This window comes from Lichenostomus cassidix, chromosome 4 (assembly GCF_008360975.1).
Source record: "Lichenostomus cassidix isolate B80296 chromosome 4, HeHo_3.0, whole genome shotgun sequence".
Lineage (NCBI taxonomy): Eukaryota > Metazoa > Chordata > Aves > Passeriformes > Meliphagidae > Lichenostomus > Lichenostomus cassidix.
Window position 1 is genome coordinate 35,183,675 of NC_139484.1, and position 22,950 is coordinate 35,206,624.

At 39.1% G+C, this 22,950-nt stretch overlaps 1 protein-coding gene across 3 annotated transcripts in view; it reads left to right on the plus strand.

The window, feature by feature from the left end:
* GALNTL6 (polypeptide N-acetylgalactosaminyltransferase like 6) overlaps window positions 1–22,950 on the plus strand; it is a 428,069-nt gene that overhangs the window by 382,355 nt on the left and 22,764 nt on the right. For all 3 annotated transcript variants that reach the window (XM_085058681.1, XM_085058679.1, XM_085058680.1), the window contains exons 7-8: window positions 5,561–5,678; window positions 12,144–12,251. In XM_085058681.1, the coding sequence (XP_084914807.1) occupies window positions 5,561–5,678; window positions 12,144–12,251 (226 nt within the window). The remainder of the gene's footprint in view (window positions 1–5,560; window positions 5,679–12,143; window positions 12,252–22,950) is intronic.

Below are 22,950 nucleotides of genomic sequence, written 5' to 3' on the forward strand. Positions count from 1 at the left end.
GTGGTTGTTTTTGTTTTCTCCAGCAGTTCTTACTTCCTACTAACAGATAGAAGGATTTTTTGCTGCTGTTGAACTCCATGTGTCCAAGATCCACCCTGCCTCATGACATGAATGCAGCTCAGCTGAAGTGGTGCTCTCAGCTCTGCTTTCTTGCTTTGGCAGCACTCAGGCCTCAGTCTTGTGAGACTGCTCATGTATTGGCTTTGTCTCTTTAGTACGACTTCCAGCTGTTCATTTGCTACTCTGTTTTATCCTTCTGAACACCTTTGCCTGCAGGACATTTCCAGAAGCTTTCATTTCCTTTTTGCTTCAGGATGCTCATTTCTGCTGACCCACCTGCTTAGCTTGAGTAGATCTCCTCTAACAATAATTCAGATAGATTTGCCTTGGATTATGGGAGGTAATTATGAAAATTTCTTCAGTCTTCCCTCTATACCCAACTCACCTCTTTTACAGCTTTAATTGTTTTCTAAATATGAGAAGAAAGGCTAAAAGGACCTTATCCCCCACATAAGGGCTCATCGCTCTTTTACAATACAATTTTTTAAAAGAAGTTTAGCAATGTGGTAAGAAAAATAAGCATGTGTAATGAAATTACAGTGGAAACTTCTATAAACTGAAAGTCAAGCACTTTTAGAGGTTTTTTTGCAGCTGACTCTCCACAGTTTTCTGGCTCACCATTTGAAGAATGGGGTTTTATCTTAATATTTCCCAAACAAAAGTCTATTTGTTTAAAAATTGCATGTGATTATAGAGACACTTGGGAGTTAATTTTAGATAATACAATGTGTCTGCTACATGTTTCAGCACAATGATAATTTGAGCTGGTAGTTTCTATACATTCATTTAGGGTAAAAGTTGTTCAGAAAAATGGACACTTGAGTTAAAAGAGTAATTGCCATAGGCTAACGTCACAGAGACAGGTTTTACTTTCTAAATGTTGATGAATTTATAAACATTGAGATGAGTCATGTTGTTAGAATGGATAAAAGATAAAATGATGCCTTAGAGAGATATTAAATGTTAGAGTTTATACATGTAAAAATACAAAATTAAAAATTTGGATTATATTTGATTCAAGAATTAAGTATATAAAGGATTCCGGGTGGTTTTTAACTTCTCAAGAAAGTCAGGAAGACTTATCCATATTCATTTCAGCTGCATCAGCATCTTTTTTTGTGCACAGTATAGAATCTCTCTTTAGCTGGAGCAACCTCTAAGTTTTTATTTTTGTTTATAATGTTTTATTTTCTTAACCTACATCACTTTCTTGCCATCTGCTCAATTTATCTTCATTTCAGTTTGGTTTACTTCTGTGTGCACTTCCTCCGAGTGGCCAGGTCTGTCACTTACATTACTCATACATAAATTTTAATTTTTAGTTTTATTAGAAATTTATCTAGAATTAGTGTCAGCTTCTGCTATTTGCTTTAAGACGCTTTGATGCCAGTGTCAGGAATCACTGCAGAAAGGACCTGGAGCAGACACCAGTGAAACAAGGTAACTGAATTTATTCCCTGCCCTGAGGTGCCTACATATGATATCACTAGGGTGAAGGGACACTTCCTGCTGAACATGACGTTGCAATTCATTTCAAAAAATGCAGAAGCCTAGCTCAAAGCTGTGCTCAGTAGGTCACCAGTCATTTCTGGGGCTGCCGCTGTGACAGCAGCAACATGGCCCCTTTCTTCCTTTTCCATAACATCCCTGACTCCGCAAGGTCAGCAGGACCTAGTCCTGATTCCTGTTGTAGGATGACATTTACCTTGTTTTTATAACATGCCCGTGGGTTTGGCACTGCAGGTCAGTTTGTCTGATGGATCCTGCATGAGATGGACTCCTCTCTCCTGCATTCATCTGTCTCTGTTCAGTAGTTCAGCACAGAGCCTTTAATCAGCCTGGATTATACAGAGAGGTGCACAGAGCAAGATGCCATTCCCTGGATACGATTATAATGGCCAAATCACAGCTGTTTCGGGCAGGTGGTTCCTATCAGTGCACCCACTGTGCACGTCATCTAGCTTTCCCATTTTCATTTCCCTCATTTTCTTTCCACAGGCTGTCAAAGCTTCTCTTCCCTTTTCACAAATCCTTTAGTTCCACTGTATGTATCACTCTGGCAATGCAATGATTCTAAGCCCTGCTATGCAGTTCACTTGTTTGCAATACACCACATTTATTTCTAATGCAAGTAGCTTCACACTCTTTTGACGTTCATATCATTTTTCTGTTATCTTTAAAATTCATAGGTGAGATTATCTCTTTCCTTCCTCTGCATGTTAATTGCAAGCAGTTGTAACAATCTTTGCTGGCTACAGTTTGAGCTACTGCTATGCTTCTTTTAGTGTACATTTAGTACTCTCAACTAAAGTTTGTGAGCTGACTTTTCACATTAAGCATTTGCCTGCCTTTTTCTCAGTCTATCTTTTTTGGAAAACAATATTTGTGGGGTTTTGGGGACACATTTTACACTGTAACTAAATCAAATTTTTTTTCTGTCTCAGCACAGCAATATTTGACCTCTTGGGCCATTTTTCAATCAGCTAGCTTTTACTTCCAATATGGTTCTTTTAGGTATAGTCAATGAGTCTGTGCAGTAATTCTCATGCGGAAGGTTTTTACAACTTATTTTAAGTTTAGCAACCTTACCCTTGGAGCTTTTCTGACGTTTTGTTCTGTCTTTTAATATTTTGACCACAAGCACTTTACAGCTTTCCACTGTAATTACTCACATAATATTGTGCTATAATAGCTCAAGTCTAATTGTTTAAGCATCTGAGTAGGGCATTTAATGAAAAAAATTACTTCTACAAACATGTCTTTGTACTTGACATTTCTATACAGAAGTCATTGAACAAGAGATTAATTCTTCTCCTTTGGGCTCAGTTCTTTTATCTGTGTGAGTGATCCTATTGATACATAAGGGCTTTTAATATCAGCCATGATTGCAAGACTGGACTCTTGTCTTCCATATTTTGGGGGCAATTTAAGGCCTGTTCAGGAGTAGCTTCTTGTGGTGTGGAGTGGAATTCATGCTGTGCCAAGCTCTTGGTTTCCCACAGCTTATTACTAATTCCACTCTAATGAAAACCAAAAGGCCATCCTGGTTTTCCTCTTCATTGCTCATCCAACAAAACAACAATTGTCAGAATATCTTGTGGAGTAGGAATTAATAGGGCATCGTTGCATTCAATTTCTTCTCTTTTCTTTAAGGAAATGCAAAAACTATGAGTTTGCTACTGTTACAGTCATTGGGTAGTTTTGTTAATTGCAGTGATTGTTCTGAACTTTCACATCTAAATAACAAGGGGTATCTTCATTCAGTATTTGTCACTGGAAAAATCTGTAGATTCAGATATAGTTTGTAAATATTTGCCAGTTATTTTGCAATTTTAAGTCTCTGATTCTTCTCAACCTCCATCTGATTTACCTGCGGCCATTGCCTTTTTTATAGGCCATTCACTGTGCAGAGGGAAATGCTCAGGGAAGATATTGTATCTATGAGAATTAGAGAAATCCTGAATTTTCCCAGTCATTTCTGGCACTACATTTCTTCTGCCAGTAGTAATTTAATTATTAGCATTCTCCAAGTAAGTCCATCTTTATAAAAGGGACATTGTGTTTTGATTATTTAGAACCTGAAGTCACAAAGGACATGTTGTAATTAGATTTACTTTGGTAGGAATTGAAAATGTATTGCAGTAGTTGAATCCTCAGGGGAAGGTTTCTAATAAAATCTCCATTGAATTTATTCATATGTGGAAATGCAGTCAATATTTGAGATATGAAATGTCAATAAAAGTAAAAAGTATTAGCATTCAGTGTATGTTACAGTGCACAGCCTTGCCAGTTTGAGTATTATTTTCACTAAGCTTTCTTTCTCAAAGCTTCTATGAGGTTTAAAATTATAATCTCTGAAGGAAAATGAAATTAGTCTGTAAGAGTCATGAAAATTGGTAGTTTAATTTTTTTTACAACTACCTTATAGAAGTGAAAGGAAAATTATCCACAATGTTTCTCATTACCATGAATGCAAATAAGGGGAACATTTTCTAACATTCATGTGTGGGGATTCATTGGCTTCCTGATGGTGGCAGAGACCACTCAGCTGTTTGCTTCCTATTTTACCATCTCTGCTGCCTTGGATAAAAGACAGCAGTTTAAAAATTGTCACGGCAGAGAAAATATGGCTGAATGTTCCATTAACACGATGTCCTCTTCAATAAACTTCTAACTTATACATGGATTCCTGAAATATTTACCAGTCCCGATTCAGTGCCAAATCCTAAATCAGTGGCAAAGGGGGAAGTTTTTATTTTCCAGTCAGGACTTCAGGGATGATACCATCTGCTTCCATGGCCCCAAACAAAGCACCAGTAATAATTCAAAACAAAAGTGCCCCAGGATGGAATGATTTTCCTTTGGGCCTTCAGTGTTACAAGGCACAGGGCATAGGATCGAGTTTCATGTCTGCACTCTGGCAAGGAAGCATTGCCTGGAAGCCATCCAGGTCTCCCATGCACTTTGTCTTTTCTCTCTCTGACCAGCCATCAGCATGAATGTGTTCCTTCTGGCCTCTGGCTCTGTAACTTACAAGGCAATGTTGATCTGCGCTGATGGAAGTGCATAGCTGGGTTGTACTTTCCTAAGCCTGTTATTTCCCTCCAGTTCAGCAGAGATGCCTTTGTATTCCACTTCCACCACAATTTCAAGGAATCAGTGAGCAACATTTGAATCCTGAGAGCCATCAATGAATTTACTGCATTAGAAATGTGGTCTTCTTGGTACTGGAAAAAAAAAAAAAAAAAGAGAAAATGCTTATTTTCCAGTACAAAATTCCTGCTTATAAATTTACAGTGAATTTTGTCAATATTCTCTAACACTAACTTTAAATATCTCATTTGTTTTCTATATTATCTGTGAAAAAGACTGAGTTAATTGAAGTAAATTCTACATATTTATCTGTGGAATAAATGGAAACATGGGATGCGTAGCAAATTATTTGCCCAAAAGTCAAATCACCACTGTGAGACACATATGAGAAGTTTTAAATGCTTAGAAAAGCAGATGTTTGACTCCCAGCAGCTTCTCTTCAGCCATCCTCTGTCACCTTTCTGCCTTTCTCTAGCCAGTCCCTATGAGACTGAAATGAATTGAAACTTTTGCTAACTTTCAAATGCAAGTTACTTCACATGAAGTACTGAGACTCATTAAGTACTTTGGCAGGTTTCCAGAGTCCCTTTCTTTCTCTTTTACTTGGCAACAAACAGAACTTTGGGGGGTGTTGTTGTTGTTTTGAGTTTGGTTTTGTTGGGATTTTTTTTTAAAAGGAGTTTGTGCATGATTGTCTACCATTCTCCAGATCTACCACATTGCCTATTTCTCATCTGGAGTCCCTTTTTGGGTGAATAAAGGTTAATATTGTTTGGTTACACTACTGTTTGTTTATGCCTTCCATAGCTTTACAATTCAAGCAACATTCACACAAACAAACCCAGAGGCACGCAAATAGGTGGTCCAAACATCTTCATTATTGTGTTTTGCTTTACTCATCCTTCAGGTCTCCTGTAATGGCTGGAGGTCTTTTTGCCGTCAACCGGAAATGGTTTTGGGAGCTGGGAGGCTATGATCCAGGATTAGAAATATGGGGAGGAGAGCAGTATGAAATCTCCTTTAAGGTAAGTCATCAAGTCACCTTATCAAATACTTCCTTGCTGCTGTTACCATGATGCTTTCTTTCCTATGAGCTTCTATCTTTTAACTAAAATTAATTTAATACAATACTTTTTTCCTTAGGAATTTCCACTCTGCCATAAATATATGCTCCAGAAGCCATACAAAAATCACACTGAGTGCAGTTTCCTCTGAAAATATGGTTTGCTTACCACTGTCAAAGAATGAAGTTCCACCCTTTTATCAAGTCTTCTCCGCTTACCTTTGCACAGACACTGTGTTTGTGCTCAAGTGTTGAGCTCAGTTCAATGAGCCAACAGAGAACTAGTCCAGCAAAAAACAAAATGGCATCATTTTCTGCCCAGATCAGCAAGTTTAATTATCTCTGGGAATAGAGCCCCCTGTAGTCAGCTCAGCCAAGTGGAAATAGACAGTCATAGGAAGAAAGATGCCTTTCAGTAGCAGTGGATCATTAGAGCAGCTCAGCTGTCATGAGCTGTTGTCTGCAGGCCAGCTGTTCAAAAGCAGATGTTTTTTTATTGCATTTAAATTATTGTAATGACATATGTGGAGTTTTCAAGTGCTCATGTTATTTACAGACAGCCATGCTGTCTGTACACCCTCATATCCTGTATGTGGACGTGCATTGAAATCAGTTACTTGGCACTTACACTTCAAGCTGAAAGTCTTGTTACTTTCCACATGTAAAACAAGAATTTGTATTAGTTTGCTGAGGACTAACATGTCTAGTTTTGAAAACTGAGTTTATTTTCCAGTATACCCAAGGACATAAGAATTTTACCTCATAGTCTCTGCATGCAAAGTTTTTCAAGGACTTGATAGAATTTCATGACATAGATGATTTGAGTCAAAAGTATTTGTTTGGATAAAGCTTGGAACTGAAACTACAATTCAAATTTAGCTCCAGGATCTTTCCAACCTACTTCCAAACTCTGTCAGTTTAAAGTTCTTTAAATAAATTTAGCATGTCAGCCATGACCAGTATCAGATATCTTGCTGAATCTGAGTTTCAGCTGCAATTAAAACAGTGCTGAGGCCATTCTGTTGAATAAAATGTACAGTGTGACCCAACACTGGGTTTTCAAGCTGTCTTCACAGGAGTTACCAAGAACAGCAAAATGTTTTGCATTAACTGGCTTACTCTCATGTTTCTTCAAATCATTTTTATACCTCAGCAAAATAAAACAGGAAGGCAGGGGAAACCCAATAGCTAGACCATATGTTTAGAATATATTGATTTACCTTCTGTCCATTTAGATTGTTTCAGAGGCAAATATAAGTAATTTTTTGTCGCTGTCACAATGGTCTCTAACAGGTCACCCATGATTTTATTATCCTATTCCAAATATTTATTTTATTCTATTCATCATCACAAAGAATATACTTCTTGTGTTCTCCAGACTGTGTATAGAAATCATGGTAACACAACTGGAAACTGAGATACCAGATTGTCCCAGTGTGTTTTGTTCAAGTGAGAGATTTATTTTTTAAGGCAGCTGTGTCACACTGGGTCTCAGTTTAGTCCTATCTCTGATCTATCTCATTAGGATATAATGACCTTAGGGTCCCTGTCCTTTTTTACTAATGTTAAAAGAAGAAAAAAAATAGTCTTTAGAAATGACTGACAAATAGGAGTAAATTCCTATTGGAAGAATTTAAAAGATACAATTTTTTTAAAGAAGATTGCTGTTTGGTTTGGAATAACAAAAAATTGGAGAAAAATCGCAGAGGTGGAAGAGAGAAGCAGAAAAAACAGGGGTTTTTCGTGTCAGAATCACCACTATCAGTTTGGGAAAGATTTCTGCTTCAGCACTTTCTACTGTAGCTATAGATTCAGTCGTCTTAAAACTTATTTAAATGAGGACAAGTTAACCAGACAGTTCAATTCACCAGATTTGTTCACAAAACTTGGTAAGATGGTGGACTTGTAAACTGTTACAAAGTCAGTGAAAGTCAGTGAAAAACCCAGACAACCAGACTGGTTCAGTCTCCTTGGCTTCACTTGACTGAATCTGACAATTTATTCTTTCTTTGAGTGTCCCCATCTATGGCCTGTGGAAGTGTTGTCAGATGGTTGCCCTGTGTTTCTGCCATGTCTTATATTAATTTGCTAGGCAAATATTTATTTGGAGTATTCTGCGTGGTGACACAGCCACAAACTGTGTCTCAAAATGCAACTACTTCATTACATAGTTTCTTAGATTAGTTTTATGTAAGAAAGCGTTCAGGATTTTTTTTTTTTTTGGCAGCAGCAGGATCAATTTTTTTTAATTAAAGCGATGTATAACATCTTGCTGACGATACTCTTTGGTGTGTGCTAGATTTGTGAAAGCTGGCAAAGCACTAGAACTCACCTGATTAATAGCATCTCTTCACAATAACAAGAAAAGCTACTATTTGGGAAATTCTAAATTTAAATTTGCTAGGCACAATTTATGTAGTAATCACTACAACATAGAATAGCAAAAGATCCTAATTTCCTGTGTTTCCTGAAGATCCTTGTGGCTGACCTTGGCTGTATGCCAGGTGCCCAGCAAAGCTGCTCTATCACCCCCTCCTCACTTGAATAAGGGAAAGAAAATAGAGCAAAGGGCTCATGGATCAAGATGAGGAAAGGGAAAGATCCCTCACCAGTTGCCATCATGGGCAAAGCTGACCTTACCTAGGGAAAAAATATTTTATTACCAATTCAATCAGTGTAGGCCAATGACAAATAAACCCAAGTCTTAGATTTCACCGTGGGCTGCAAGGGAGCCTCTGCTCCAGCACCTGGAGCATCTCCTCCCCCTCCTTCTTCCCTGACCTTGATGTCTGCAGAGCTGGTGGTCTCACATATTCTCACTCCTCTCTCTGGCTAAAAGTGCACAGTAACTTTTCCCTCTTTGAAATCTGTTATTTCAGAGGTGCTGTCACCACCACTGATGGCCTTGGACCATGGCATTTCCATCCTGGAGCCAGCTGCCAGTGCCCGTGTTGAACCTGAGGGAAGCTTCTGGCAGCTTCTCACAGAGGCCACCCCTGCAGCCTCTGCTACCAAAACCTGGCCAAGTGCACCCAATACAATCCTTTGCACTGGACATTCCTTAGCCCTTGTAAATCATACTTTAGCAAAAATGCTGGTCGTGATCCCCTAGCCTCTTGAAGGTAGTCACATGTGTCTACAGTTGTTTAATCCTAATCCATGCCAATACTTCTTCCAAATTCTCTTCATCCCTGTTTTCCAAAATACACCTGCAAATTCATTAATCCCTTTCTTTATCATTATCATCATAATCATTATTAATTCCCTCCACAGCTGTCAATCTTGGCAGGAGATAGGGAGTGGAGGAGCATTACCATTTGTCAGTGCAGTTGTAATCTATACGAAGGACTGACAAATGTGGAATATTGCCATTTCTCTCAGAATTTTAGAGGTGCTCGTGAGTATTGTTGAAATACCTACAGTCATCAGTTCCCAGTTCACACGGTATGGTTTTAATATTTCCTGACAGGAAATCCCACTGCACCTCCAGTAAACGGTTTTGCAATTTGTGAACCCATTGACTGTAGATTTGCAGTCAGTGATCCTATTTTTCAATTTTTTTCTCGTTTAGCTGAACATTCTCACTGCATGTAAAAGTTCACAGGAAAATATTGTTCTTTTCTACAACTGCCAAATCTGTTCTTTTGGCTTATATTTCAAGAGTGACTGAAAAATCCCATAAAATTTTTATATTCTTATTTTCTACAACTTTTTCAACCCCACTGTTGTAATACATTTCTCCTGTTTGTAGTCTATCCCTCTTGCACCACATGAAGAGTGCCAAGTTATCACCTTTGCATGAAATACTTTATATTCGTCTTCCATCAGTTTACTGTTTGTATTTTCCATTCATTTCAGTGTCTCCCACTATTGTCTGTCTTGTTACTCTCAGCAGCAGTGTATTTCTTAATTAGTCTTGAAGCCTGATCCAAAGTCCATTCAGTACTCTCTAAATCCTTTGCATAATTTGCTGTATGTTTATGTTCCTTTTCCCCAGTGACACATCCTCCACTGCTCAAAAGTCATGAGTCTCTTACTACAGTAATTATGATTACAGTGCAGCATATGGATTGGAATCTCAGTCTTGCATGCACAGTATTTACATTTTCCAGATAGTCTCCTGGCTGGATCACTCATAAACCAGAGCAATAAGGTGGGAGAACTGCAAGAGAAGGCAGAATTCAATTTAAAAGACAAAGAAGTGTTGTGAAAAGAGAGTGATTCACCAAAAATATCACAGGAGCTGTAGAACAGAGCCAAAAAATGCATCTGTGACATCTAAACTCCAGTCAGAAACAAAGCCACATAACCAACCACAGCTTAATTTCTTTTGAAGCTTGTGTTAATGCCTGTCTTTTGCTTTCAGCCATCCCTATAAAGTGTTTTGCAACATTCTGTTGGAAGGAGCCATATAAATTGTGAGATTGTCTCTAGTTGACACATAAACTACTCTTTTGATCTTTCCAAGCTGGAATTGCATTATTTTGGTTTCATCTTTGTTTTTTATACCTCAGCTGCAGACCAGATTCATTGCTTTTGTAAGGAGGAGACATTAACGATCCTGAGAGTTTCATTGCTTCTGATACAATTTTGCCAAATGTCCCACGCCACCTGAATTCCTTTCATGGTACACTAGAGGTCTGTAATACTTAACACAGAAGTCATTCTCCAATTTCTTGCATTTAGTGCATGTGACATAAAAATGCACATTTTAAAGACAAAGTTGCCAAAATTGATCTTCTCAGGAAAATATAAAAAATGCTTTTAATACCACTCTAAAGCTGAAAGATAAACAGGAACAGCTGCTAAATGTCCTTCAAGGCAGCCCAAGATTCATTTCAATTACCCTGCACAGCATACCCCAGGTGCAGCACAGCATTTTCAGGTTTTATATCTATCAAATATATGCCTAACACAGTGTTATTTCCTCCCACTTGTTATTGTCTCAGCATATCTGACTGCGGTTTGTTTCTAATTCTTTTTCTTCTTCTTTTTTTTTAAACTGATATCCTACTGCTTTAGAGGAAATGCAATATATGTCTACTGCAGCTCTCATTGCCTCAGTTAAAGTAATACTAGCATATATATGTATGTATATAATTTCTGCTTTTTTGTCTTTTAAATTTGTTCTGGGGCCCACCTTTGAGTCAAACTGCTATGCTATCCATTCTTCAAAGGCTAAGAAGCCTTGATTAATCCCTGTAATAACTTGTGTAGCCTTTGAAATGACACCTTCATTTAAAAAAACAAGAACAAATAGTAAACATAGGTCTGCACTTTCATTGGTTCACTGGGTTGTTTGAAGACAGCCACAGAGAGGAAATTCTCTCAAAAAAAAGTACAAGTGATGTCACATACAAAAGAAATATTGTTAAAAAAGCGAATAACTTTAACACTTGTGGTTTTATGGTATTTTATTATGTTTATGGATATGTTTGCCAGTGAATTAGCAGACATGAGATGAAACAGGTGAGGATTTCAATGTTTTTTTAAGAGGCAAATTTTACAAAATGGTATTTTGAAAGGAAAATGATCCTCATGTCCACATGGCAGGACTACATGCAAGATTGCTCTGGGCAGTAAGGAGCTGTTTTGGCATGGAGGCAGAGCATTTGTTTGGGTCTCCATTCCCCATCCACCAGTAAATTTCCTCCCTGAGCGGAACTGTACTCACTAGGAGAGTAAATGACATGTCCAGAAGCACCTGGGCAGAGCTCCTGTGCCTTAATCCATCCTGTAATGGGAGCAGCTTCCGGAGTAGCTCTCAACTCTACCTGACTGCACATGGGTGTCCATGGAATTTAAGGACAAAGCCCTACATTCACTGGTTTCAGGCCTTCCTTAGACATTTACATTAGAGTATTTAGGTTTGTCCTGTAATGAGGTTAGATCCTCACATATTTCATTATCAGGTCTCAGCTGGATGCCCCAGCTAACTGCTAAGGGACTGTATGGGCTGATACACAAATGAGCCATAAGAAGCAGCTGCCTAAATCACTTAGTAATTCAAGCCTTTACTCTAACTCCTATTTTCTCCATTCACAGTATGAATAGCACAGTCCATCAGGGGCTGAATTCCAGGACCAGGCAGATATCCCCACTATAACACAAACAGGCAAGCACAATGAAAGTGGCCAAACTTAAAGTCCCTTCCAACTCAAACCATTCTATTCTATTCTAGTTTAGTCTATATATTTTATAATTTTATTTTGAACATATCCTGCTTTTGCACAGTGAGATTGTGGGTGGGAGAGTGTGCCATGTTACCACATCCCAGTCACCAGCATGCCAAGAAGGCCACCATGACTGTTGGAAGGGTCAGCACAGAATGATGTGTTATTTCACATACACATTAGTTAAGATGCTTTTTTTGGCCTCATTTGTTTCCAGGAATCATTGTTTCACCTGCTCTCTGTCTGCTTTCCAGGTGTGGATGTGTGGAGGTGGCATGTATGATGTTCCATGCTCCCGAGTTGGACATATCTACAGGAAGTATGTCCCATATAAAGTCCCTTCTGGAACCAGCCTAGCACGGGTGAGTAATTGGGTCTTGCTGGTTTTCATTTTCATTCATTATCAGTCTCTTCATTCCTTGTGAACCAGTTTCCAGTAAACTATTAAAATGGAAAATGAATGTTTCTTTATTTTTCTGAAATGAGATGTGCAATTACTGCAGTTATTGTGCCTTTCAGAGATAAGATTGCCAAGAATAAAATGGAAGCTTAAAATTACAGGGTTGGATGTCTCAGCACAGAAGGACGTTTCATGCTGATTCAAAAGAACCTAGGAATAACCTAAGGCTTGTGGTTCTCAAATTGCACTGTGTTGTCAGTCATAGTTTTTATAAGCAGGACCAATTTGAATGCACATTTTCTTATCAGTCAGCAGAAGAGGCAGAATCTCATGGAAGGGATGTTTTCTGAGGCAAAAGAACTGAGTAACAATTATTTGAGCGACTGTCTGATTGTTGTGTAAAATCTGGTTGTGGAATACAGCCAGCTTGGAGCTGTGAGAGTGAGAAATTACAAGACCTCTAGACATTTCTCAAAGACTACTGAACACATCCATATCCATGAGGGGCTTTTTGCTCAAGAGAAAATGTTCTGTAACTTTGTGAAGATGTTCACAGGATGTGAAAAGATGGGAGATGAAGGGCACAGATGTAGCTTCCAGGAAGATACTAGTATTTATTCATGCATCAGTTTAATCTTTTCTGGTTTAGAGGATTTTTTTTTTTAATAAAGTGGCATTAATATTAAAGTCGGCATATTGCCATAGGGTAATTTTTTATGAATCACAGTTTTTTCTTAATAATGAAAATGTGGTATGAATAAAAGAATGAATTTCTTGCTTTAAGGGGGAGATATCCTTGGTTTCAGCACCACAGGACAAGACTTGCTGTACTAACTGCAGCAGAAAAAACAGGCTGCCTGTGCTGCCTGCCTGACAGCTGGCTAGACAGAAAGAAGGATTTGCCTTAACAGAGCATCAGTGCAGGCGCTGTGACACACAATTCAGTAATGGGATTAGTGGTGAGGACAAAAACTCTATTGACTAAATTGTGAGATTAATATCTTCCCCCAGTATAGCTCTGTGTCCTGTCAGAGTTGCCTTATCCAGATTTTTGGACTGCCTAAATTAAAATGCTTTGTTTATGATATTCCCTACAAAAATCACACAACATGAAATAAGAAATTCAAGCCTCCGTCTCTGTTTTCTTCAGTTACAGCATATAATATCTCATTAGAGAATATGCTGTCTCATGCACTACTGCAGGAGCAAAATACAATAATTTCTATTTGCACTACTGGCATCTTGCATGGTTCAACACTTAACTGGCTTTCATGGTGGCACTGTGAGTGCTCAGATCCATCAGGCAGCCACAGCCTGCAACCTCCCAATACTATTTTTTTTAACTTGATTTCAATAAATCACTCATGAAATATTACTGTAAAACATTTCCAGTTATATCTGCCCATGCACAGATCAATCACCCTAAAACTTGTGGGAAAAGATCTGGTGGGTCTTATCCTTCCACTCAAATAATGGATAGCTTTTTCTGTGTTGTGGCAGTCCAAAACCTGATGCTTAGGTAAATTTGTGACATATAGCTATGACTAAAAGAAACCTTGAATTCTCAGATTCACAGCTTTTTTTCTATACAATATTCTTTACATTGCATCAAGGCCACCAAGAGCACAAGAGCATCTGTGTGTTTTAGTGTTTGGGGCTATTTCAATGATCAGCCAAGGAAGAGAGTTTTGTCCTTGACACCCATCATATCGTGTGTAATTTTAAGCCTAAAAATATTCTCTTTCTCTCATCCTAGCCAGAAAAAGAAGATCAAGGACAGATTAATCTTCAATGTGTCAATCCCTTTGATAAAGACCTCTTGTATTCCAAATAAAATGCCCCAAATGGAACTTTTAGACAAAATAATATTAGGCAAGTATGCACTGGAGTGTCCTAGATATTTCAACTGTCTTTGCATTATCCTCCAAATGTTATATAATCCAAAGATTATAGTCTATGCCTTATGAGTTTTTTTACCTAAAACTTATATAATGAATATTATCATACTTATATAATGAATAACACACTCAAGAATATCTGGAAATACTATCCCCACTGCCAGTAACAGCACTTTTCACTACTAAGTAGCTTCCACACAGGTTTTTATTAAATCCCTTTCCACCTTCTGCTGTTTAAAGGAGCATGCCAGAGATGCAGTTCACAAAGGAATGAGCCCTAGAAAGCCCAGCTGTGATTGTGTAAATGAATGTAAGACCCCTTCATTAATCAAGGGGGAATTTCCCCTTGTACAGATACTGCACAAAAGATTGATGAATTTTCCCATCCTATTCCACAGCACCAGCACAAGGGATATGAGTACTGGAATTAGGAAGAGCACAGAGCTTCCAGACAAATTTAGGCATAGCCCAAATCATGCCATGGGTTTCCTTTCAAGCTGTTTCAGCTTATGTTTGCCCTTAACAAGTAATGCCTAGAGTGAGCATTTTACCTTCCCTTAGGATTTCACCTCTCGTTATCTTTTAGCAGTGAATTTCCACACTCAGTTTCAGACAGCTATGTAACGCTTGACCAATCTCCATATCTGTTGAGAGAGCTCTGGCCCAGTGTGAGGATCACGGCTGCTTTATGAAATCAGAGACCTGTCAAAACTTTGTTCCACCTCCCCATCACTAAATAACCATAGTGTATCACATAGGACAGTATGGATCACGACATCAACTTTCTACGTCCTTCTTATCTGTCACTGAGGATCTGGAAAACTGCATATTTGTTACTGCCACATCCAACATAAATTTAAAAGCGTACACATAGGAAACACTGTTAGTAAAATTGTTTGGTGGTGCAGAGCAAAATTAAAGCAAACTGTAAACTTGCATAGTAGATTTATAAACAGATTCTGACAATCAAATATAGTTTAAAAAGCTGAATATCTTTGTCTGAATGTGTCTTAAGATGTTGCTGCTTGCCGAAAGCAGACAGTGTTCAACTTACAGGCAATTGCACATAAAGAATTATTAATAGGCATGCAGATTTTAGCACTGATTCCACTTTATAACCTGGAAGCACCACATAATTATTCAGTCCTTCCAAACCTGTCAATCTCTGCACAAAACTGCAGTGACTAGTAACTAATTTTGCCTGTTCATTTTAGGTAAGGCATGTTTAGAAAGCAAATCCCCAGGTCCTAAAAACTTCTGAATTGTTTTACTGGATTAATTTAGTTCCTTTTTGTATTTCTGACTGTTTTTTCCTTTTCAACAATTCTAGCTAAGCCATTTACTTTTAGCCAGTTACCTATGAAATTAGACTTGTGAATATTCTTAGCATTTTCTTCTAGGTGTATCTCAATTTATTATTTATTTTCTTTGGTTTCCTGTTTGCTTTTTGCATGTTTTTTTTCTATTTGTGGTTCTTTAAAAGCTATAAGAAATATATCAATAAAATATCACATTCCATAGGATATGTGGAGATGAACACAGTTTCAAAATATATCTACAGAATTTCTTTTTCTTGCAGGTATTTTACACAGCCTTTTGACACTAACTACTGAACATTAGTGCATTAGGCCTTTTTGAAGGGAAGGGCAATCCCACTGAAGCTCAAATTGGATGCTAACGCAGTGTGGTGAATCCTAACCTAAAGCTGAATTCCTCCCTGCCTGCCAGGACATGGGATTCTAGAGCATGGTGATCCTCTGACCCATCAGGAACAAGCACAATGACATTTCTCTCATTATTTGGTGTCACTGAATTGGAACTTGCACAGGCTTGTGTTCAGGAATTCAACTGGTAAAGGTGGGCTCAGATTCCCACCTGAACCTTTGGCTCAGCCTTTTTGTGTGGCTTCAAAAGGGTTCTTCAAAGAAAATTGTTGTAACTATACCATCTGGTGCTCTGACCACATTTGGATTTTTGTCAGAGCTTTCTTTAATGACTGTTTTGGTCTATTTTTTTCCATCTGCAAATGATATATGGGAGTTTCTTAAAGCAATCCGTGAACATTTTCTATTCCGTTTCCAGGCAGATTAAAAAACCAGGAGAATCAGTTAGGTAATGGCTACATTTTCTCGTGACCAGAGTGTGAATGGATAGATGTGGCATGCTGTTCAGGGAACAGTGCTGGCACTTTTGCAATCATCTCTGTAGCACAAAAGGCTGGAGCAAAAAGTCAGTTATGATCCAGCAATCACAGCAGGCAGCTGCAGCATCAGCTTAGAATGGGCAAATTATTTAGGAATCAAGGAAGAATCACCTTCTTGGAACAGTACAGCTATAATGTATGATAACTAGGATTATAACACAATATAGCTGTTACGTCTCCATTGTAACATTTTTCAGTAAGAGATTTATAAATTCATCATTAATTAAACCAAGGTCTCAAACAGAGCACTTATCAAAGAAAATATTTAAATTATTATCCTTGACTTTGGCAAGGCTTTTGACATTGTCTTTCACACTGTCTTTCACAGTATCCTCATAGGCAAACTCAAAGATTGTTGGTTAGATGAGTGGACAGTGAGGTGGATAGAGGGCTGGCTCCATGAGGAGGAATGGCAGATCCTAGAAGGTTGTAATCAGTGGCACAGGGTCTAGTTGGAGGCCTGTCACTGGACCCAGAATTGTTTAACTTATTCATTCATTCAAAGTTACTTGAATGAAGGGGCAGATAGCTCCTCAGCAATTTCACTGACAACACAAAGCTGGAAGGAGTGGCCGACAGCCCAGAGTGCTGTGCAGCCCTTCAGAGGGACCTCGACAGGGTGGGGAGATGGGCTGAGAGGAACCACCTGAAGTTCAGCAAAGGCAAATGCAGGGTGCTGCACCTGGGGAGGGAATAACCCCAGGCACCAGCACAGGCTGGGGCCAACCTGCTGGGAAGCAACTCTGTGGAGAAGAACCTGGGGGTCCTGTTGGACACCAAGCTGTCTATGAGCCAGCAGTGTGACCTTGTGGCCAAGAAGCCAGTGGTGACCTGGGGTGCATTAGGAAGAGCATTCCAGCAGGTTGAGAGAGGTGATCCTGCCCCTCTACTCAGCCCTGGTGAGGCAGATGTGGAGTGCTGTGTCCCATTCTGAGCTCCTCAGTACAAGAGAGACCTGGAGCTCCTGTTGAGAGGGCAACAAAGATGATTAAGGAACTGGAGCATCTCTCTTACAAGGAAAGGCTGAGGGAGCTGGGCCTGTTCAGGCTTGAGAAGTCACGACTGAGAGGTGATCATCAATGTCTGTCAGTATCTGAAGGGAGGGTGCCAAAAGGATGGATCCAGGCTCTGCTCAGTGGTGCCAAGAAATAGGACAAGAGGCAGTGAGCAGAACCTGATGCACAGGAAGTTCCACCTGAACGTGAGGAAGAACTTCTTTACTGTATGCGTGACCTTGCTTGAACAGATTGTCCAGAGGGGCTGTTGAATCTCCTTCACTGAAGATATTTAATAACCATCTGGATACAGTCCTGTGCCATTTGCTCTAAGATGACCCTGCTTGAGGGAGGTAGGACCAGATGACCCACTGTGGTCCCTTCCAACCTTACCCATTCTGTGATTCTTTGATCTTCTAATCCTTGAATACAAAAATGTCAAAGTAATTTTTAGTGTTATTTTTTTATGTTTTCTCCAATCTGAATAGAAGTTTTGCTTACAAGTTAATGAATACAATGGGATAGACAGCTTAGCTATCCAAAAAGAGCACAAAGCAAATGGAGAGCTAGATATTTTTGGACAATAGCTACATCAAAGTGGTATCAGTACTTGTCAGGAATTACTACATAAGCTAGCACTGGAACCCAAGTTACAAGGCTAAAGAAATCTTTATGGAGTCAAACCCCTGAACGTTTCCAGACTTAGCTGCAGGGATGGGCTATGGTCTGTATGGGTCTGTAAAGCAAGCATGGCAGCAGCCAGCAAATTTGTGATGTTCTTGTAGCGTCACTCTGTGTTCCACAGCTCCCTCACAGCTGCAGAGCTGGGGGCAGGCATCATCCTCACTAGGATCAAAAACATGACTGCCCCCAAACCTTGCAGGTTGGCCTCGTGAGACAGAGGTGTAGATTTTCCAGTGCATGGATCTTACGTTATTACTTCTGTGTGTCTGGTGGAAATGCAAACTTTTATAGAGAGAATGGAATCCTGTATGTTTTCAGATGGCATCTGTGGAATTTCAATTCTAGGTATTTGCAGACTACTGGCTGAGAGTAAATAGTCTCTTGCTTCTCTGCCAGCTGTGCTAACTCTTAGAAGATTTATTTATATACAACACCAGTTTTGTCACCTAGTTAGAATTCTGTCTTCCATGCAGATACAATTCTTCTATGCCTGCAGATATCTCTTTGGTTGGTTGGGTTTTGTTGTTTTTTGGAATTTTTTTAATAGAAACATTGCTGAAATGAAACCCAGTTAGGTGTAAAGGACCAAAATAAGATACCCAAAAGGGGGAAATATTGACAAACATAGTACTGTGTAAATTAAAATGGAGTTAGGGAAGAAGGAAAAAGGTATGAAACCCCCACTGAGACTTAACTAATGTGGGCAGGTTAGGTATTGAGACCTGAGCAACACAAGACTGTGATTAGTGTCCAGGAAATATTTTATTGTTTTTCCACAGTAGAAATACACAGGAACTATAAACACACAATGTAATGACACGGATGGAAGGAGCTCTGCACAAAACTGAGGGTACCATTTTTCTCCTTGTGAGTGCTCTGGAGTTTTGTACTCTGCTGCTTCTGGCATATTAATCCATACTTGTTGGATGAGCTCCCCCAGTCATACTTTGTTCTCTTCTGTCATGATTCATTGTAACATTATGCTATCCATATTCCAGAGGAACATAAAGTACAGTTGTCTTGGCTGGATGGATCCCAATGCACTTTTTAAATACATTTTGTGTAAAACAAACTGTATATTATATTATTTCCAGCCAAACTAAATACGGCTGTTTCCAGAGGTAAACAGGGCACCCATTTTGAAGCAGCAACAACACTGTGCTTCACAAAACAGAAACATTTAAATTAGGAAGACAGTGTAGGTGAACTGAAAATAATCCCACTGGAATTTTACTAGGAAGAGAAAGAGATTAATATGTCAGTTGTTGCCAAGATTGTTGTGTTATTCTTGGCAAGTAAGCAGTAATATCCCCTCTTACATTTCACAACCGAAATACAGTTAGGCCTCAGACATGCTATGGTGATTCATATTTGATTGGCATAATTGAAAGTGATTTTTGGTGTCCTGGCTAACATGACAAATAAGACTGCACCAGCTGGTGACACGCAGCTCCCTGGAAAATCTTCAGATTAAATGCAGAACAATAGGAGCACATTACATGACACAAATGTTCCAGTAGTAGTTTAATATTGACGAAAGAAAAGTCTGTTGATTGAGATCAGGGTCAGTTTCATGCAGTGACATAGACACAAAAGCAGAAAAAACAGGTTATGCAGGTGAAGTGAAACAAACAATAGAACCATTGTGCTCCTTTAGTGACACCTGATGAAAATCTTTAGAACATTTGGAGAAACTAAGAGCAGGAATTACATTGTTATGTAAGTTCAATTGCTGCATCCAAAATATCAATTGGAAAAGATGCACCTAGAGGATGGAGGTGTGCTGGCTCTCAGTACAGCTCAGGAGCTCTCTTATAAGTGCTGTCATCTCAAGCCAGCACACTGGCCACAGTTACAAAACAAGGAACTACCCCTTTCATATTAGGGAATAATCTGGTTAAACCTTGCTTAGAGCTAATATTTATGGACCTGTCCTTTGACATGTCCCTGCCTTACCCTGCTTTTCCATTCTTACGGCCAGAGTCTGCTTTCTTCTCATTGAGTAATATCACATCTCTTGAAAATGACAGGTGATCTTACACACTTAAAAAGAAGGAACAGTCATTTGATCACAGAGATGTATCTTCCCTACTTACTGAACAAAATGACCCATGAAAAATTTTCTTTTTTTTCCAAGTGCAGAAATTGTAATTTATCTCTCTTCAGTCAAGTTGATTTAAACTCTTTTATTGAAGTCCAGTGTGCTGGCTTTGGCTGGGGTAGAGTTACTTTTCTTGAGAGTAGCTAGGGGCTGTGTTTTGGATGAGTGCTGGAAGCTGTTATCAACATAGAGATGTTTTCCTTATTGCTGAGCAGGGCTTGCACAGGGTCAAGGCCTTTTCTGCTCCTCACACCACCCCGCCACCGAGCAGGGTGAGGAGCTGGGAAGAGACACAGCTGGGACATTTCATCCCAGCTAACTACAGAGATAATCCACATCATATAGCAGCAGTCTCAGTATATAGAGCTGAGGAAGAAGGAGGAAGGGCAGGGGGCATTTAGAGTGATGCCAGTTGTCCTCCCAAATCACTGTTAGGTGTGATGGAGCCCAGCTTTTCTGGAGGTGGCTGAATACCTGCCTGCCCATGGGAAGTTGTAAATGAATGCCTTGTTTGGCTTTGCTTATGTGCACAGCTTTTCCTTTCCCTATTAAACTGTCTTTGTCTCAACTCTTGAGTTCTCTCTCTCACTTTCACTCTTTGAATTCTCTCTCCAACCCCTTTAAGGGGGGCTGAGTGAGTGGCTGTGTTCTGCTTGTCAGCTGAGGTTAAACCATGACCTCCACATATCGGTGACATTGTAACTTACTATCTTGCAGACTACTGTTGAGTGAAAATATATAGCAAAATCACAGTCTTGAATGTGTGAGTTCATATAAACATAAATAAAACTTGTCTAAATGTAAGCCCAGTGGTAAAGAATTTACCACAGAGTAAAACTGTAACAGTGATTAAAATTATATCAAGGATGAGTAAATGAGCAACTGATGACAGCTGATGACTCAGTCTTAGTGTGGTTGCTGTCACTGTTGTATTCATCTCACAGTTTCTTTGTGACAGCTGTCACATACTTACATATAGAAATGTGCATCTACTGAAATACCATTTGGCCTTACTTATTCTCATACAGAAATTTTTCACTGAAAATGACAAAAGAGAGAACATATTTTCATTGGTTTTCTTGAATAGGTCCTGAGAAACTCCTCAGATGTCCATTTACAGTCCCTATGACTTCTTTATACTGTGTGTCAATTCATGTAACTAATTATTATTTAATTTATCTTAATTTAATTAGGTTTTTTTTTTTCCTTTTTTTTTTTCCTATTAAGAGTAACCAATCTGGACATCTGTAGCCTTGCAGTGAGTTTGTCAACCAAGCTCAGCTACGCCATTTTCAGCTGTAGAAACATGTTGTCAAGCATTGGAACAGGCTGCCCGGGGAAGTAGTTGAGTCACCGTCCCTGGAGGTATTTAAAAGACATGTAGATGTGGCACTTAGGGACATGGTTTAGTGGTGGACTTGGCAATGCTGGGTTAACAGTTGGACTCAATGATCTTTGAGGCCAGTTTGAACCTAAATGATTCTGTGATTCTGTTTTTCATTTTTGCCTTGCTACATTCATTTACATGAGATGTTCAGATTGAATCCAAGCAAGAGTGATCTAGCACAAAGATATGCCCAAACTGATTCTTCCTCTAGTGATATTTGATGCCATTTGAGAAACTGGCATTAAGTTTTCTGTAGATTACATAAAGAGTAACAGGAGACAGAAATCAAGAAGATTCAAATCTATCTCTTGTTTGTTCTAAATTCTTTGTAGATTAGTTTCACCGTGAGATTTAACTGTCTCATGATGATGAAAATGAAATGAGTGCTTGAGTGATGCTATAAGATGTTCACAAAATGACACCTAATCTGGTAGGCTTTTCAAGTCCTTTGACATGCAAGTTCTGTACCAGTATACACACACAGAGTAAATTCATGTCAAAGTCAAAGTGCTTAAAGCCTGGTTTACAGCTCTGTCAAGATTGGGTAGTTATTCAAAACCATTCCCACTTGTGGGGTTTAATATGACATGCTCAGATTGCATCCAGCCTTACCTAAGGGTCAGGCAGGGAGGAAGTCACCCTTCCACCCTTCTTCCTCTGTGTACTCTGTCAGACATTCACCCAGATTATGGGAATGGCAACTCTGGAAGACTTGTAAAGGACTTGAAATCACATCCTTACCTTACAGGAAGTCATTTGATTGGTAGGACTTAAAGTGTTCAGAGCTGAAAGCCATCATTTTGGTTGTGCTCCTCAGATGGGATGAGTAAAAGCCCAGCAGCTCACGGCCATAATTTGCAGAGGAGAGTTATGATCCTGAAAGGTTCTCTGCAACTTATCATGCTGGTAGACAGCTACAGAATGGAGATTTTCAGCTTAAAAGTTCACCCATGTCATCTTGGACAGCCTGCATTTCTGCTCCAGGAACATGCTGGATTAGAGCATTCTAAATAAGTATGTAAATGATGTTTGCCTTTTTTGTGCAAGGTTGCACCAGACCAGCTTTCAGTACAGCAACTCTTCCTGACTGCATTCAAGTATGGGGAGTTTTACTATTATTCTGGACACATTTATGTTAAAAGGAAATGTGACAATTAATGAGCTTGTAAGTAATTGTGGTAGTAAGGGTAAGAAATGCTAACCAAGGCTAACTGAGGTCAACAAACTTCTTTAAAACTAAATTGTTTAGATGCTGAGGGCTTGCTTCCTAGTAACAGCTTCAGAAAGAGCTTCTCACTACTCCAGAACGGAGTGTTCCTTTCAGTCATGTTCATAAATAGTCTGGAGATTTAGAGCTAGCAAATCAAGAGTTTGTATTTTTAAAAACAAACCT